Below are 20,371 nucleotides of genomic sequence, written 5' to 3'. Positions count from 1 at the left end.
ATATAAAAATGAAAAACATACATTATTTTTTTTTAAAAAAAATGAAAAAATTGCAAATTTTCCAAACAAACAAAGAAAAAACATTTAACTCTAATAATTATATAAAACAACGTACTGTTTAAGGAACGTTCACGATAGTAATCTTATTCTGTGGAACTTTCATTATAAAATATGCTTCTTAATAACTTTTTGTAGAACGCCAATTCCTAACACTATATATAAGCATACAAAATTAAATAACAATATATATATATATATATATATATATATATATAAGTATTCTTTATTTTAAAAAGCCAAATCGCAAACATTGGAATGAAAATCAAATTTAATTTACTGAACTCTTATATCAAATGAATCTAAGCAGTACAATACTTAACGAATGATCATACTGGAATCTTGACTCTTAAGCATGATAAAAAGTTATTTACTTTTTGGCAACAAAAGTTTTTAGCAATTCACGATCACATAAAATATAAAAAATACCTAATTTTATAATAGCAAAATAGCAAATTTTGACATGGAAAACAAACAGTTGCTTGTAAGGCACAAGTGTAGTAATAATACCAAATATTTAGAGTGTGTGTTAAAAGAAATATCTTCACTACCCAGAATACCAAATCACGCAATATTTTTGGAATGTTTGCCTTTTCTCTAACTGACTTCTTATTTAAAACTTTTTTTTTTGTATTTTTCCATTTTTGTTTTGTTTTTTGTGTTTTTTCTTTAATATTTTCTTTTTTTGAAATAACTGCTAATATTCCTCTATACAAATATACAAAATGACAATAATTTCTATTTTTAAAGCAAAATCCCTGATCTTGTAGTGGAAGACATATTAGTATTGTAATAATGGCACTCAATATATAGTGAAGGCACTAAGCAAACCTCTTGAAATGTAAAATACCAAAAATCTCATGTAGTTACAAAATACTAATACTGAGTAACTAACTTTGACATATTCTTTCTTTAAATATGTCTTTTAATTTATTTTTGTTAATATATTTGATTATAAAATATGTTTGAAAATAAAACAATATTTAAAAAAGAATATATCATAAAAGACTTTAGAGAAAGTTATTTCTTCAAGATTATTTTTTTTTTCTCGACCGAGATGTTGATCTTCTTTGAAGAAGCATATAACATAATTAACCGTGTTCTCAATCCTCGGATGCTGTAAAAGAAAGAAATAATTACATACAAATCATTGCAAAAGAGCTACCGTTCAAAATCAAAAATAGCAAAAAAAAAAAAAAAAAAAAAAAAAAAGTTTAGTTTTTAGAGGCATAAAGCAGAAATATTCTCAGTGTCATTCTTTTTTTGTAAAGTAATCAAACTTCGATAGCATATACAAGTACTACTACTACTACTACTACTACTACTACTACTACTACTACTACTACTAATAATAATAATAATAATAATAATAATAATAATAATAATAATAATAATAATAATAATAATAATAATAATAACCCCAGTATATTATATAGGTGTGTAAGTTACGCGCTAACGTGGAGTAACAAAGATTGAGTGTCATCTCAAATAAAGTTTTGAGGAAAATGTCTATTTAAAAAATTACAATACAATACTTAATAGTACAGACAGTCATCGTACATCACGCCGATAATAAAATAGAAACACGTAAGATATACAAAACATGCTGCTAACTTGAGAATTATTAACCGGATGTGAAAATAATGGGAAAAAGTTTCCAGGAAGAGATGGAAATGAAAGTAAAATGGTAGCTAATGAAAGAAAGATCTTAGTAACAATTCTGAAGCTTGACATGGGTAAGATCTAGCGGCAAGCGTGTTTCTGGAATGATGAACCTTGTGTTCCCCAAGTCATACAGTGAGTTATATTACGCGGCAGTCGAAATGACGTTTGGGGTGAACTGATGCATTTATGATGCACTATTAGCAAACTTACGGTGTTATACTGGAGTAAGTAATAGTAGAACTCTCACCCCTGGTACGTTGGGTCGCTGGTTTGATTACAGCTTCCAGATAGTAGGCTATGTGGTAGACAAACCCCGTGTGCGTGGATTTTCTTGGGGTTCTTCCGTTTTCTCCTGCTTTTTCATTACACCACTTAATTTACTACCATTGCCTTCGTCTCCCTTAGCCTCCATGCATAACTGTGGACGTGAAACTAGACATTTCATTTATAATTAATTCATTCATTTAAACCTCTCGTCACAAACGAATATTGCTACATACTAGCATGGTGAAGTTTCGTCTCGCTAAGCATGTCGGCTCAAACTGACTTCAATATCATAGATTTGGCAGCGTTGCTTATAGCAGGTTTGTCGGCGTTGAAGGTCAAACGTCAATACAGCTGCTGCACACAAAGTTATATTTTTATTGAAATGTGTTTGTGAATTTGCAAACACATCGCTTCGATGCAGTCAGCGACGTGTCTCATAGACAATGTACATTCAAGATGAAGGTTATATGTTAGTGACTACTTCCGCACCAATTAATTAGTTTGAAAATACGGCAATGAGTCTTGAATCTTTTCTAAATACGATATTTATATGGGAACCGGTCAAAACCCCCACAGCCAAAACCTCCACACTCAAGAAATGTCAAAACGCCCACACAAACGGTCATAACCCCCACACAAATGGACAAATCTCCCAAACGCACGAACGGTCAAAACCCCCACAGCCAAAATCCCCACACTCAAGAAATGTCAAAACGCCCACACGATCGGTCATAACCCCCACACAAATGGACAAATCTCCCAAATACACGAACGGTCATAATCCCCACAGCCAAAACCCCCACACTGGTAGTCGGTCATAACCTCCAACGGTCATAACTCCCACACAAATGGACAAAACAGCCACACATAGCAACGGTCACAATCCCCACATAAATGGACAAAACCCCCACACAAATGGACAAAACTCCCACATGCAGAAATAGTCACAACTGCCACACAAATTGACAAAACCCCCATACTCATGTATTGCCCTAGTACTTTTTAATAACATTTTTTATTCCACTTAAACTGATGTTGCAAGTATTCTTCTTGGGCGTCATAAAGAGCCGCAACAAAGACGTGAAATGACGATCATTTCAGAGTGTGGGGGATTTGTCCGATTTTGTGGGAGTTTTGTCCATTTATGTGGAGATTATGACCGTTGCTATGTGTGGCTGTTTTGTCCATTTGTGTGGGGGTTTTGACCGATCGTGTGGGCGTTTTGACATTTCTTGAGTGTGGGGGTTTTGGCTGTGGGGGTTTTGACCGTTCGTGCGTTTGGGAGATTTGTCCATTTGTGTGGGGGTTATGACCGTTTGTGTGGGTGTTTTGACATTTCTTGAATGTGGGGGTTTTGGCTGTGGGGGTTTTGACCTAGACCCATTTATATATTATTTCGTATTTATTGATAATTATGTACAGAGACATGGTTTGGAGGGGAGGATGTTGCTAATACAAATACAATTACTCCTTTAAAAAAGGTGGTATTTATTAATAAGTAGACCTTTGTGATGCGTAAAATTAATTGCTGATTTCCGAGTACTAGTTGTTCCACCCAAGCCTTCGGCTCGCTGTACGATGTAGCTTAAGACTGCACTTAACTAATAGTTCTAATTGTTTATATTCAACTTTTTATTTTAGTTTGCCCAACTAATTTCCGGTTAAACAAATATGAATGCTCAAATCTAAATATACATACTGTTAATGTGCTTCTTATCGGTTGCCAGTAAAAAATCGTTAAATATTGCACTGTTTTCAAGGTAAACGATAACAACTCTCTGTAGCTTATATACTGTATTCATATTGCTTCGTTACTCAATTATATTGTGCTTGATATGCAATAAATTCTTGTGAATTTTATTTTTTTATTATTTAATACGGTCATTGTCTTGTCAGGCAACCTTAAAAGTGTATCAGGTAATCTCTTTTTTGCCGGAGGTGGCCAAATGTCTTGAATCTTACGTTAGGGTATAGAAGTTACAGTGGATGAAGCCCAACGCCATTTGATACCAGATGGTTGAAACTAGTAGATATGAAAAAAAAAAATGTGTAAATTCTCATAATTAGACATAAGGTACTGCCCAATGAAGACAAGCAAACTTGCCGCAAAACAGTTTACTATTTTTTTAAATAAAGGAACAAATGCAGAGCAGACCTGCCAAGAAATTTGTGCTGTTTATGGGCAAGATACGTTATCAAAAGCAACACCTAAAAGATAGTTCAGTCACTTTCGTTTTTTTGAAATTTAGATTTTCAATGGGTAACCAATCAGAGAAAAAGTTAATGATATTCTGAAAAAGAAAAAGCTGAGCAAGCGTACCAGTCATGAGATAGCCAACGACTTAAATATCAATAACCAAATAGTGTTAAACTATTTCGAGGAAGATGCCTAAAAAAAAGAAAAAGAAAAAAGAAGAAAATCGCGACGTTTGGGGATTACATAATATCCCTATGCCGTAAGCGTCAGTGGACCACCGATGAGCAACTAGAGACATCTCGCCAAACATTGGCGCCCCCGCAACGACGATCCGTGATGGTCCCACTTCTGTTTTCAATAATTATACCACCAGCGACAGAGACGCGACGAAACGCCAATCAATCATAAAAAATTATTCCTCCAAAATATGTTAAATCTCCTACATGCGCGATTTGTTTACATTAAGGTGAATAAAAAAATACCATAAAAAAGAAAAATAGTACTCCGGGGTGGACACGAACCACCAACCTTATGATCACTAGCCGTGTGTTCTGAGTTCGCCGCGGCTTGTAGAGGGTTAAATCTTTGAGGTCTTTTTAATTTGGCTAATAAGAGACTTCCTTTAACCGTGTATATTCGACCATAACCGCTCGTGATCAGAGAAAATGCTTCACCATGTAATTTTATAACAAAATGATGCGCGTCTATTTACTTTTTTTCTCAATTATCCCATATTCACTTTCTAATGATCGGCGACAGTTACCATCAAAATTCATACAATTATACACACTCATCTCAAGATTTTTCACTTCAAGATGAGATACTTGACTCCCGGAGCTCATTTTAGGAGCGATGCGTCACGAAAACATACTATACAATAATAACCGCATGCACATGACTAGCGATAGTTCCTGTTAGTTCCTTCTTGATTCTCCGCGACGAATCGAAGGAGCACGGAGCAAAATGAAGTTCCCTCTGCTACGCGGTGGTAACTTGAACATTCGAACTCTAGACATCTGTTTTCACTCGACGAAACCCTGCCGCCAATGGCACACTAGCGGCAATCCTTCGACGTGTTGTTATATCGATGATCGACATTTACCGGCAAGTGTGCCAGTAAGTGTTAGTGACGTTTACGGGATGGGGATGAATCAAAAACATTTACTCTGTCGGATGTCCATCTAATAATCTCTACTCAAATGTGACGAACTTTAGCCAATTTTGAAACGGTTGATCACAAGTGATGAACCGTATATATATAGAACCTACAACAACAATGTCCGAAAAAGATTGTGGGCGAAGTGAAGTTCCATAATCAGTGGCAAAGCCCATACTCACACCCAGGAAGGTAGTGCTATGCTTTTGGTGGAAAGAAATCATGCTTCATGAGCTGCTTGCGCCGAGCAGGACGATAGAGTCGGACCTGTACTGTCGACAACGAACGCGATTGTACTTAACAAGTCAAAAGAAAGGGCCGGAACTAGTAAACAGAAAGCGTATCCTTATACCACCGTATATGTTTTAACAACCCGTCAGAAATTGAGAGAACTTGGCTGGAAGGTTTCAAAGCATCCACCGTATAGCCTGGGTCTTGCACTGTCAGACTATGATTTGTTCGATCCGACCTTACCCTTCTGGGATACAGGCTAACACCTCTGGGTTTTTCAGATGCCTCCATGAAATTTCGGAAGCCCTATTTGGGAAAAAGTAAATTCAACACTGGATGCGAAGAATTTGATATGTAGGCTACCAATACATGGAAGGTAATAAATAAAATTGCGTTGTTTCTCTTTTTTGCACTATATGGTAATATTGAAATTATTGGAATCCGCACGAATCTCAGGTTGGCAAAATACACTTCTTCTACTAAAACTTAATCTAATTTGTAAGTAATACAACGCACAATTAGTAAAATTGTAAAAGTAAGTTCAAAACATCATAGAAAGAGATGTCATAAGGAATCAACAACAACAACACAAAGAAGAAGATAAAGACAAAATACTGAAACAAAGTCATGCCGACGTTAGCCGATTGAGGTATTTCAGACTCCTCAACGACAGTGTTCGTATATTAGTTCATTTATTGTTTGTTTCCTCAGTGAGTGGGTGTTTTAGTCATATTCATAGTTTACCAATATACAGGGTGTAACTTAATTAAGTTAACAAAAACCGGGAGGCGATTCCTGACACCGAGATAAGCAAAGAAAGGTCCTAGAAACATATAGCATATTGGGTATATTGGTAGAGTTAACAAGGACTGAAAACGTGGGAATAGTAAGATCGATGCGGCAGATATCGAGACACACGGAAGAACGTTTGTCGGTTAACAAATGAAGGGAGGTGTTCAAAGTGCCTGCCATGGATAGCAATGCATGCATGACAACTGCGGATCATGGATTAAAGAACCTGTTTGAAAATATCTGAGCTATGGCGAACAATTGCACAGACGTTATGAATACGCTGTTCCAAGTCGTTGACATGGTTGACAAGAGTAGCATACACCACACTTTTAATGTGTCTCCACAGATAAAAATCCAGTGACTTCTGGTCCAGAGACCGGGCAGGCCAATGCACTGGACCTGCACCCCGATCTAATAAGTTGGGGAGTATATCCTGCAGGAAGGTCAAATACTGTGCTCCATTCAGTATTCGGAGTAGCGTGTGTGGGCCGATCAGTTGATCATGTACAGTACCACACCATATATTGGGTCAAAATTGGTGTTGATGATGAGTGACAACCGTACCATGGACATATGCAGGTATGTGTGTTATGCATGTTGTTGATACTATCCCTTCCCAACGTGGCCTCGTCAGTGAACAGTATTGATACCTGAAACAGCATGATGGTAATGGATGGCAGAATGCTTCACGTGGTTAAACATCCGCTTCTGTCATCCTTGTACCCTTTGCAGTTGATATGGGTATAAGGTATTTTCAAATAACACACGCCACACAGTCATGTGAGTAACACGCATTTCACAGCTAAGTTTCTTCGAGCTCGTATCTGACTTATTGTCTACAGCTTTCAACACACGTTCGTCAATAACAGAGTTCGTACACGACGGGGTCGACCATCATCTATATGGGCAGGTAGTACGGTCCTTCTTTCACACACGCGCTGACAAATTGCTGCAACCATCCTGTATAATGGCTGGGTCTGTTAGGAAAACGCGCCTTATACAGTCGTGCTTCTTTACGCCCATTGCCATCTACACATGAATAGTACGTCGATCTGTTCGCGGTTTAAATAACGCACCATGTCTTAGTCGAGCACTGCCACTTGTCCTATTCAACAGTTGAAGCACAATGACCACACTCCTATACTGTAGGGTCTTGATGTCACCTGTATGTGTGATCCAGGTAATTACGTATCGAACACCAGCGCCACTTCTAGACTTTCTAGACCGCTATGACTAAGCTTATTGTTTTCTTATATTGATCTAAGCTTTTCTATATCTACCACTTCGAACTTACTGTTCCTACGGTTTCGGCTCTCCTTAACTCTGCTAATATGCCTACTATGCTATATGTCCATAGGACCTTTTACGCTTATCTCAGCGTCAAGGAACCACTTCCCGTCGTTTGTTACATTAATTAAGTTACGCCCTGTATAGATCAATGGAAACTCCTGTGTACGCTTCACGAGTTTACAATGTAATAACAAAGGCCCGAATTTTTATGTAAAACCGTAGGTGAAACGGAAGCAATCCTAAGCACAGCACTGCTAGCCTTTAAAGAACTTTCAGTTATGGATCACGTGACAATTGCCAGGCTGTCCGATGAATTTTTGCACATTTTGTGGCCGAATGGTGTGAAATACGACAATGTTTTGCTTTTTTTGACTGATGGTGCTCCTTATATGAAGAAAGCTGGTACAGCTCTTTCTATATGCTACCCTAACATGATTCACATGACATGTGTCGTACATGCTCTACATCGATTGTGTGAAAATAAAATCCGAACCCTTTATCCTAAAGTGGACAAATCAAATGAGAAAACATTTTCGCAAAACCGCAAACTAGAATTGAACTTTTCAAATAAACAAATCCCGATCTTTCACTTCCTACAACACCCGTAATCACGCGGTGGGATACCTGGCTTAATGCAGTACTATATTATGCGGATCATTTTGAAGCATTTGCATCTGTACTAACTAAATTAAACCCAGACGATAGTTCATCCTTTTAGTAAGTGACAGTAGCTTGAAATGTGACTTGGCTTTCATACCTCCCAATTTCGGTTTCTTGACTCACTCTATAAAGAAACTAGAAACTACGAGAAATTTATTGAGTACTTTAGGTAAAGAAGTAGAGTGCGTTGAAAGAAAGCTGAATGTTCTTTCTGCTTCGAAAGATGAAGTCGTAAGAAAAAGAATTTAAGGATTTGATTGAGAAAAACATTGGATAAAACCCTATATATAATATCCAAAGTATGGGAAGGCCAAAACACAAGTGAAGTTGGTATGAATATTCGTGATATACCCCTTTTCAAATACGCTAGGTTAACATCGTGTGATGTAGAATGTTCCTTTTCTCAATATAAAGAATTATTCCGTGACAATAGGCATGACTTTACGATGGACAATTTGGAAAAGACGTTAGTTATTCACTGCAATACCCATGGAATTTCGACATTTGATGAATGGGAGCTATTGGTGAGTAGTGGTATTTATTTTTCTTATGTTGGGCGTTTTCCCATACATTTCCTTGTTATTTTTTGTTAAATGTTTTTTTTAATTTATAGCAAATATTTTTTTTCATTTCTAGCACATAAAAAATAAATATTTTACAGTTTTTTAGCACATAAAAATCCGGGCCCTAGTGATAACGATGAAAATTGTCTGTTGTACTTGATAAGCTGAAAGAGGCAAGAAATAGGCCAAGTCAGATATAGTTGTAGTAGTGGAATGTATTCCTTACACGAATCTGGAGTCGGTGGATAGTCTGCATCATCGCTTGGGTATTGGTCCCAGTGCTCCGGAGGCGGAGGTGAAACAGTGCACTCCATCGGTGGAGAAAGGGGGCTCTCGAAGATAGGAGCGCTCTCGTCTTCCTGTTGTTGCTGAAAGACAGGATCTGGGGAAGGGGGACTATAATGAAAAAAAAATGGTGTGTTAATACGCATAATACGAGGGGTGTTCAGCAATCATTGTCTCTGATATAGAAGGCTTTATCCGAAATAGTTGAAATGGCACATACAGCATATTGTATCCTTTGAATGTTAAAGAGTGTTCATCCCGGCGAAATTAAAATACCGCTAATTTTACAGTAATTATGTGATATCTTCAAATAGATAAAAGATAATTGAAATATGGAACAAGAGCGCTCTACACAATATTATTTTGCGTGAGGTACCGTTATCACAAGTCACCTAGCGACTTTCCGTTTTCAGCTGTTTAGAAACGCGAAAATAAATGCCGATTTTCAAAATAGCTCGAAATCGAAAGCAGATAAGTGAGTCGTGATACCGGTTTCTCATGTAAAATAATATTGTCTAGGGCGCTCTTTTTCCACATTTCGATTATCTTTTATCTATTTGAAGATATCACATAATTACTGTAAAATTAGCGGTATTTTAATTTCGCCGGGATGAAGACTCTTAAAGACAAAGTTTCAGTCATACCGGGTGTACAATGTTAATGGTCTGCTTTGTTATTCAGATCAAAGTGAGGGATGATTGCGAAAATGGACAAATCTGAACAAAGAGCCTTCATTAAGTACCTCCAGAGGAAGGGATTAACACCCAAGGAGATTCACGAAGACATGGTGAATATATTAGGTGATGGTGCCCCTACATACCAAATCATCAAGAACTGGTCACGTGACTTACGTTACGGCAGGAAGAGCTGTGAACATGCATCAGGTGCAGGACCGTCCGTAACAGTGTGCACTCCAGAAAACATTAACATGGTTCGCGACCTGATAAACAGTGGTGGCTTTAGCGGGTAGACTGGGTAGACCCAAAATTTTTGAAAAAAAAAAATATATATATATAAACGCTAAAGGATTTACTAAATAAAGAGTAAATATATTTGCCACTATTTATATTAATGGTAGGTAATTATCTAACAAATAGCATCAGCCACTATTGTGAGAGTAGCCATTAATCAATCAACTCTGTATATGAATCCATAAGCAAGGAAATGGACCTACCCAAAATTAAAATTCTAAAGCCGCCCCTACTGATAATAGCTGACAGACGACTTACTGCGCGGAGGTTAGCTTAGGTTAGTAGCTTGACACTCGGTTCAATAGACACAATTTTACACCAACACTTGAAGGTGCACAAGGTATCGGTCCGATGGGTACCACGCATGTTAGCCAGTGATGAAAAGCGTGAACGAGTCTGTTGTTCAGAGACAAGTTTGACCTTGTTTAAGAAACACTCGGGCAACTTTCTTGCTAGATGTGTGACCGTTAATGAAATCTGGGTACATCATTACGATAAAGAGTCCAAGCAACAGAGACACCATGGTTCTCCGGCCCGCAAGAAATTCAAGACAATGCCATAAGCTGGGAAGTTTATGGCCACCATATTTTTGGGATACTAAGGGCGTACTGTTCATTGACTATCTCCAGGGGTAAAGACAATTACAGGTTACTATTATCCATTTTGATTTCAAAAGTTAGGGGGGCAATCAAGGAGAAACCCAGAGGAAATCTACACAGGAAAGTGCTGCTGCTGCAGGACAATCCTCCTGCTCACAGAAATACTCTTATCGCCGCCGCTATTGATGATGTTGGCTTTCAAATACTTGAGCACCCTCCCTACTCTCCAGATCTTTCCCCAAGTGACTTTCACCTGTTCTCCAAGTTTAAGCAGAACCTATGAGCGACAAAGTTTGCTAACGATAAGCATGTTATGCAAGTTGTCGAAGAATGGCCTCTAGCACAGCCAAGCCAAGTTTTTTTTTTTTTTTTTTGAACTGGTATTCGTGCTGTAGAACATAAGTGAGAGAAGTGTATTACAGTAAGAGAGACTATGTGTTAAAATGACAGATCTTCTATGTCAGAGACAATAATTGTTGAGCACTCCTCGTAATGTTACATAAGTATAAAATCAGTATAGTGCTAACTAAATGTGGCTTGCCAGGGACGAAGTAGTTGATTCAATTAAGCTACGTGAGATCACTTCTTTTGTTATTTTGTTAAGAAAAATGGTAAAGACACATATGCAGCTTGATTGAAGGCTATGACGTCAAATATTCGGTTAGAGTGGTTCTGATCCCACTTTAATTAGTAGGTTCTATCATACATAACCTCTAGTGATGAAAAGGGACTCCAATCAAGAAATTACACTAAAATACTATTTTTGTTAGATATGTTGTGTCATGTCCAGGTAAGACACTTGAATAACAAGAAATGGACACAGCGTTTCAGCCCACAAGGCATACGACACACCACACAAATACACCCTGCCAACTCGTTCGTCTAGGCTGAAGGATACGTGTGTCAATGGGTTCAGAAATACAGAAATAATGTATTTAGAAATGTTGTTAGGGATTACACCTTGAAACTTCACTCAATGGTTAAATAATCAACGATCATCGACTCAAATACGCCAGTTGTCGCCCGGGGCGAGAACTCGCCTCAGCGCCCATATGACCAACCAAACCAAAACGCTCCCCCCAAATATTTGCCAAATTTTGCGCCCTCCCTATCCAGCGCCAGGGGCAAAGCCCCGTTTGTCTTCCTAGTTACGTCACTGAACGGTTTTTGCCCAGTCGAAATCCACGTTACGCAGACTCACATTAAACAGTGCACGTATGTTAACAGTGTCTGTTAACACAGAAAGTTACCTTTGAAATAAATTCTGGTAAGACAGTAAAGAGGATCACGAGAGCTATTTCCATGCATAAAATATTCACCGTTACCCGTTAGTGAATGGTCTTCATTAATGACTCGTCCGAAATAATTCTGTTGCGAAAAACAGAATTCAAAACTTCGCTTATATGTATAGGATATGAAATAAAGATAGACATTGTTAAATTTGCCGTTACTCGTTAATATGTTAACGGATAAGTTCCATTAACGAACTGGACCAAGCTTTGCTTTAGCTATTTGTTGTGAAAAAACGGAATTAAAAACTATTCTTACATGCACGGAATATAGAACGTTAAAATCGCCATTATCCGTTAGTATGGTAACGGATTTATTCCAAATTTCGCTTACATGTATGGGTTATGGAAATAAATAGCCATCGTTAAAATTTCCATTAGCCGTTAGCATGTTATTAACGTAATCCGTTATTAACGAACTCGGTAGAGGTAATTGCTCTAGCTATGTGTGGCGAAAATAATTAAAAAATTGGCCTATATGTATGGGATATGGGCTACAGATAGACGCCGTTATCCGTTAATACATTAACGGATTGACTACATTAACAAACTCAACCGAGATGATTGCTCTAGCTATCTGTTGCCAGGAAACAAAATTTTATAAAAATCGCTTACATGTACGGTATATGGGCTATAGGTAAGCATTATTAAAAGTCTCCGTTATCCGTTAATCCTTTAACGGATTGATTTCATTAAAGAACCAGCCGAGATACACGTCCTACTGTCGTTAAACTCGCCGTTATCCGTTAATCTGTTAACAGATTAACTCTATTAGCAAATAGGGTCGAAGTAATCGCTATCTATTGTAAAGAAAAAAATAGAATTAAAGAATTGGCAACTGTTCAAGATTTGTCGTGCGGAGTAACGGACGGATGGACATACTAACCACACAATAGTACGTATACTGTAAGTCTCACTGCATGATATTAATAAACAAATAAATATGCTTTTATTAACATTTACTTAACCGCCTTACATAATCAACTAAATAGTTCCTGCGTGTACTTTTCGTACTTGGTTTGATCACACTGAGAAAGGGCGCCGATTTCTCTGTAAATTTAAGGGCCCATTCAGATGCAGAAGGAATATATATGAGGATTTTAAGACAAATCGCATTTAAGTAATGCCAAATATTGTATATTCATAAATACAATGAGGGGGACCACATGAGGGGGATCGGCGCCCTTGACGCTGACGGGTAAAATTTTGGGCGTCGAGGTTGATTCTATATTGTGATAGAATTAACGAAGTACTTGGCGTATTATACTCTGTTATAGAAAGTTGTAAATAATCGCGATGGGAGCCAATGGGTTTACCATACATAACTAAACTAGAAACAAGCTCTGTCCTCCCATAAAAGTTCCGTGCACTACAATGGGTGTAATCGTACACAAAATTAGCAAATACATTATTTCGAACAATGGCATTATTGGGCAGCTTCAAATAGTATCTTCAGCATTCGTGAAACACTTCCAATTCCTTGTATAACAGCAGCTAGACGTTAAACGTTGATTTGTTTTGGATTTAGAATCCGAAGTAGGAAATTGGTTCTTCTTCTTCTTCTTCTTCTTAAAGATATTTTACTGTGTCAGGTATATTAGTGATGCTCTGTAATTTGGTGGGTTTCGCACAAAAATAAATGTTACAAGTACGATAATGCCACTAAAATGCACGTTGGTATTAATACAGGGAGGACCATTTATCATGATTTGCTCTTGTAACTTTTAAACTAAACTAGTAGACAAAAAAAAGTTTGCGGTTTGCAGATGATGTGGTGCTTGTTCTACAATCTGAAGGGAAAATCAATAAGATGTTACAAAACGTGAGGAAGGACTGTGAAGAATATGGGATGAAAATAAATGTTAGAAAGATAAAAGTAATGATGATTGGAATGAAGGGGTCGGTGTCAAATATAGAAGCAGCAGGGAAGAAAATAGAACAGGTGACTAGTTTTCGATATCTGGGTTATTAATGATGACATGAAGTGTGAACGTGAAATAAAAGCAAGGATAGGAATGGCGAAACAAACCTTTAGGAGGAAGAACATACTATTTTGTGGGACCTAGAATAAAGGGTTGTGAAAAAGATTGATAAAGTGTTTCCTGTAAAGAATTGTGCTCTATGGGTCAGAAACATGACCAAAATGATGAAAAACGATTCGAAGTTTTCGAAATGTGGGTGTGGAGAAGAATGGAGAGAATTAGATGAGTGGAGCGGAAAATGAATAAGAGGGTATTAGAAATGGTAGGGGAGAAAATAACAATTTTAGATATTATTAAGAAGATGAAGAGGAACTGATTGGGACATTGGATAAGAAGGAACTGTCTCATGAGCGACGTTCTGGAGGGTATGGTGCAGGAAAGAGAGGGAGAGGGCGAAAGACTCAAGGACGATATAAAAACAGAGAAATCGTAAGTGAAGACGGAGAGGTTAGCGGAAGAGTGTGGAGGGTGGGAACTTCTCAGTTGCAGCAAGTGACCTGCCAATAATGGCAGAATACCTATGATGATTAAGACGATGAATAACATGAATTTCGACTGGGTAACAACATTTGATCATTTAGCCATTGGGTGAAGTTTCAAGCCGTAATCCCTAACAAAATTGCTAAATACATTATTTCTGTATTTCTGCAACACGTTGGCACACGTATCCGTCAGCCTAGATGAACGAGTTGGTATGGTGTATTAGTGTGGTGTGTCGTCTGACTTGCAGGCTGAAACGTTGTGTCCATTCCGGGATACGGACAAAATCTCGCGGTCGAAACATCGCCGCCCAAAATCTCGAAGGCCAAAACCTCGCAGGACAAAATCTCGCCGGGCCAAAACCTCGCGTGGCCAAAATCTCGCCGCCCAAAACTTCGCGTGGCCAAAACCTCGCGGGACAAAATCTCGCCTGGCCAAAACCTCGCGTTCCCAAAACCTCGCTGCCCAAAATCTCGCCGGGCCAAAACCTCGCGTGGCCAAAATCTCGCCACCCAAAACCTCGCCGCGAATGAAACTTTTCTTTAAAATTTACCCAATGAGTTTCTTAATATGCAATTCCACATTACAAATAATAATAATAATAATAATAATAATAATAATAATAATAATAATAATAATAATAATAATAATAATAATAATAATAATAATAATAATAATAAGAAGAAGAAGAAGAAGAAGAAGAATATACAAAACATCGTGTGCGTGGGCTTTCTCGGGTTATTCCCGTTTCCTCCTACTTTCTTTATTCGATCATTTCCTTCATCCTGGTCATCTACGTCTCCTTTAACCTACAGGACATAATCAAGGGACGTCGTAAAAACTTATATATCATTTCATACTTTCATAAATATTACATTTTTGTTAAAATTTTAAGTTTTTGGATGTTCCAAAGTTCATGAAACTAACCCCGTTAGTTGTCATTACTTTCCTTATGCAGACTTTCTTTCCCCATAACCAGTTTAAAAACATCCTGTCGCCCTACATTCACATTGAAACCCTCTAATACAGAAATAGAATTTCCATATGGTATCGCGGGACTTGGTCAAATACCCGTGATACTTCTACTGAAACAGCGTCTTTTATACCGTCATCCTTATAATCTGTTGGAACATTTACATTTTGGTCAGGCAAGTTTTTGGGTATGGCGATATTTTGGGGCGCGAGGTTTTGGAAGAGGAGGTTTTGGCCCGGCGAGATTTTGGGTGGCGAGGTTTTGGCCAGGCGAGGTTTTGCCCCGCGAGATTTTGGCCCGCGACGTTTTGGGCGGCGAGGTTTTGGCCAGGCGAGATTTTGGCCCGCGAGGTTTTGGGCGGCGAGGTTTTGGCCAGGCGAGGTTTCGGCCCGGCGAGATTTTGGGCCGCGAGGTTTTCGCCAGGCGAGGTTTTGGTCCGCGAGGTTTTGTACCCAAACCGTCCATTCCTTATCATTCAAGTCTTGCCTGGACATGACACAACATATCTAACAAAAATAGTATTTTAGCTTAATTTCTTGACTAAACGTTGGTATACAAATATACAGGATGGACCATTCAGGACCATATCACGATTCGTCCTTGTAACTATTGAACTAGAGGAAAAAAATCGTTGAAATTATTTACTATGCAAATGTCAGTATAAACAACGCTGTGATACTGCAAGGTTAACAGTGTTACCAACTCAACATTTTTTTTTTGTTTTCGTTTTTTAAACGACGACACATCAGGTTAGTACATATTTCAAATCAGCATGTCAAACGAAAACTTTCAGTGCTATTTACATTATACAATGTTGCAAACTAAGGATGCGACAGTATCACAAACATCCAAATTTTAGTTGCCTCTACAGCAGTAATAACGCAAATGAGACAGGCGAGGCAATGTACTTGAGTGCCTAACACTGTGATCATGATATGACAGATTAAGAATAGATACGAACAAAAATTCGACTTTTTAAAAAAAAGGTTTTATTTCGAAAAACTGCTTACAAGGAACACCTTGAGTGCGAGGGCGCAAGTGCAATCTCTAGTAAGGCTCATTTGAAAGTGTAGTGTGAACAATGATGACACGAAAAATATTAGCTGCTAATGACTAACCATGTGCATCAGGGGGGCGACAGAAAATACGTGTCCGGGAGGCGCAGAGATCAACCTTCTATGGAATATATGTATTACACTTCACAAAATAGACATCGTCGACATCAGAAAATGTTAAAAACAAACCACTAACTTGCACCATGAACACCGAGTGAAAAATGACGCGCCACAGTGTTCAAAATGTTTGCACCATCAAGGCGAACTTCTTGGGAGTTAAAAACCGTTCAGGATGTTCAGCTAAGTATCCACTTTTAAAGAATGCATATAGAATCATATTGATATAACGGGGAGAATTGATGGAATGTGATGGCACCTGCTACACAAATATGATTTTGTATGCATTCTTTAAGAGTGGATACCTAGCTGAATGCCCTGAATGGTTTGTAACTCCCAAGGAGTTCGCCTTCAATCTTGATGGTGCGAACATTGTGATTACTCTGGCGCGTCATTTTTCATTCGATGTTCATGGTGCAAAGTTAATGGTTTGTTTTGAACATTTCTTGAATGTCGACGATGTCCATTTTGTGAAATGTAATGCATATATCCCATAGAATGTTGATCTCTGCACCTTCCGGAAACGTATTTTCTGTCGTCCTCCTGATGAACATGGTAAGTCATTAGCAGCTAATATTTTTCCTGTCATCATTGTTCACACTACACTTTCAAATGAGCCTTACTATAGATTGCACTTGCTATCTCGCTCTCAAGGGGTTCCTTGTTAGATAAGTACCTCGTCAAATTGAAGATAGGTGTGAAGATCACAAAGCCGTTTATTGTTTCTAGTTGTTCAAAATACGTCGTATAATGACCAAAGTATTCATCATTAAGGTATTTTGGATGTGGATTATCCAGTCCGTCTCACTTGTGTCATTACTAGGGTTGCCAACTGGCCGGTAATTTTACTTTTCAGGCTTGGCAACCCTAGTCATTACTGAGATAGAATCCAGATTTTTTTGTTCTTTTATGCTTATGATATTACAGAGTTCTTAGTTTGCAACACTACATAAAAAGGCGGCGTTGTAGGTTTTTGTTTTACGTGCAAATTTGAGATTTGTAATAACCTGGCATAGTGCCATTTGAAAAATGTAAAGATACGTTGGGTTTGGCAACAATATTAATTTTGTGGTATCACAGAATATGGGAAACAAGTCCCCCTATCGATGTTTGCATGCTACAAAATTTCAGCAATATTTGTCCATTAGTTCAAAAGTTGCATGTGCATATCAAGATAAATGGCTCACTCTGTATACTAATTACTTTTCTTTTAGTTACATTTTCTAAACTTAAAGAAACCCTGCAGAGTTCTAGACAAAGCATTGAATAGTTTTGCATTTCATACTTGACATTTCACAACAATATTTGCAAGACATTCCGTCCCAGCTTTAGCCTAGATATGATTAGTCTTTACCTAAGTTACTCCTCGGAATCAAAATGTTATACAATATAAACAAATTAAACAACAAAACATTTCAGTAATAATAATTAAAAATAGACTGTTGAACGGCACATGCTAAAGTTCTATTTATGTCTGAACGAAATCTGTTTGAAGAATAATCTGATTGGCTTAGATCAAGCCCGTGTTGCTGCTTTATCATTCGCCAATTTACGTGAATGCCAACCGTTCAAGCTTCTAGCTAATCAGAGAGGAGTTTGCCAAATTTAAAATTTGATGTGACTTTATAAAGCATATGTTTCGAAAATTATTAGCAAGTTATTTTTTAATACTAATCGCAGGTAATAATAAATACCTCTCCGGTTGTGGTTCATCTCCCTCCCCTGAATCTACCTTGGGTTCTGTCTTCTCTGAAGTCTCACCTAGAAATGGATGTTGATAATTTTTGCTTTCTTTAAAAATTAAACAATAGCAAAACAAAACAAAAAAAAAAGAAAAAGAGAACAAAATGAAACAAATAAGGACAAAAATCAAACTAGGAACTACCAAAATATGCTCTCGCCTCACTGCTTCTCAATGGTCGATGAATTAATTTAACTGACAAAGGAACAACAAAGAATATTTCAAAAAAGAAGAAAATAATACATGTTGCCAAAAATTGTAATAGCCAAAAACCGTAATAATCATAAAATTAAATACATGTAAGAAATAAGCAAAAAAAAAAAAGTATTTTCTTTGAATAAAACTGTGAAAGTACTAAATACAAAGAGATCTGTTCGTTTATTGATCCCTACCTCAATCTGTTCCCATATTTTCTTTTATCATAATTTTACTTTATCTATGACAGAAATGAAGGATTGGTCGTTTATTGTCTCTACCCAGGGAAGAAGAACGTTGTCCTACTCCCAAATGAGCAAAGTGTCCAATAAGGTACGTGCGCTACCTGGTAAGTCTGCGTAATATGGAGCAGGCAGGTTCGAAACTCAAACCTCTTCCTAGTTTCAGAAAGCTCCCGGATTTGATGAGATTCTGCTGATTGTAAACAGTGGGATGCACTGCATCGTGATGCTGAGACGCCTACAAGTGAGCTTGCCTTAAACCAGGGGTGTGCAACTTGGAACAGAGGGCGGGCCAATCACAGAGCACTAAGTGGCATCGCGGGCCTCACTGTAGGTATATAATTTTTTCGACAATTGAATAGTATAGTATTAAATGATGGAACATGTTCATCGTAATTTACATCACAATACCACAAAACAACTGAGTTACTGGTAACCAAAACATTTACTCACTAAAGAGGAGCAGAATAAGGTATTTAGAACTTTGTCGGTACATCTAGCAATCCTTATACCGAGGGAAATTTCCCCCAAGTACCTGCACTTGCCAAGTGCTTGTCTTTAGGGAGTTACCATGTTACGCTTCTGTGTGATCGATGGAAATTTTCAAGTTCACTATTAACAAATTTGGTAAAAAAAAAAAAAAAATATATATATATATATATATAATATTTATTGTTTTCAATAACTGACCAGCGGGCCGGAAGACAGGGTTAGGCGGGCCGCAAATGGCCCGCGGGCCGGCTGTTGCACACGGCTGCCTTAAACGATTTAATGCCAACACTGAGTATGATGGCACACTCCCCCTCGCTAGAGGACCTCCCTCCACCAGTAGATATAACTGGTTGATGGATTTCAGTTGTGAGTAATGGGAGTGAGCCTACCACAAATCGTCCTAATCAGTGATTAAATGGTAGGATGACTTTGTTCTTCCTTGTCCTGAATTTTCACTCTTTCTTCGGATAGATAGCGGTGAAATCGTAAGACATAAGCAAGGCCTGGAATCAACCCACAGCAGATGTTCTAACCTTTGCACATCATCTAAAAGTAACCTCGAGTACTTCTGTCTGCCTTTTCAGACAAATACACCTAATACACAAGTTATTTCCAATTTTCAGATATATGACGTCGAAGCTCAGCTTTTCGTCCATAACAGCAATAAAGAGAAACAGATAGAGCAATAAAGGAGAGGAGCAGGGCTATATTTTTAGTATATACTTTTTAGTAAATTGTATGCTAATATATTAATAAAAAATGTGAATCTGTTACGTTGGTAGACCATCTTGCGCTTCCTCCCCCCGCCCAGAAAAATCTGAAATGACACTAAATGCCTCTTTGCAAATTAGAATATTACCAAGACAAAATACAGCGACGTTATTTAAAATTAGTTGGTTTGTTGGTGTTTAGTGTCCCTTTCAGCATTGAGGCTTTATGAGACGTGAATCTATTGTTTAAGGTTGAATTCGAACCAACGTAATGCGTTCAAGTTTTAAGACCCTTCCACCAGGAATCGAACCGGGATTTCTTGCACCACAGGCACGCTATAACCACTAGACCAGCGGGGAGG

At 37.8% G+C, this 20,371-nt stretch overlaps 1 protein-coding gene across 2 annotated transcripts in view; it reads right to left on the bottom strand.

The window, feature by feature from the left end:
- Window positions 1-308: 308 nt before the first annotated feature.
- LOC145687961 (uncharacterized) overlaps window positions 309-20,371 on the bottom strand; it is a 104,742-nt gene continuing 84,679 nt past the window's right edge. Inside the window, exons 6-8 of one of the 2 annotated variants that reach the window (XM_081761568.1) lie at window positions 18,324-18,390; window positions 9,105-9,274; window positions 309-1,174 (exon numbers count right to left, since the gene is read on the bottom strand). In XM_081761568.1, the coding sequence (XP_081617694.1) occupies window positions 1,161-1,174; window positions 9,105-9,274; window positions 18,324-18,390 (251 nt within the window). In that variant the 3' untranslated portion in view covers window positions 309-1,160. The remainder of the gene's footprint in view (window positions 1,175-9,104; window positions 9,275-18,323; window positions 18,391-20,371) is intronic. The other variant, XM_081761569.1, reaches the window with a different exon arrangement.

Source organism: Thermobia domestica, chromosome 6 (genome assembly GCF_964235325.1).
Source record: "Thermobia domestica chromosome 6, izTheDome1.hap1.1, whole genome shotgun sequence".
In the NCBI taxonomy this organism is placed as follows: domain Eukaryota; kingdom Metazoa; phylum Arthropoda; class Insecta; order Zygentoma; family Lepismatidae; genus Thermobia; species Thermobia domestica.
This window is presented reverse-complemented; position numbering and strand designations above follow the sequence as displayed.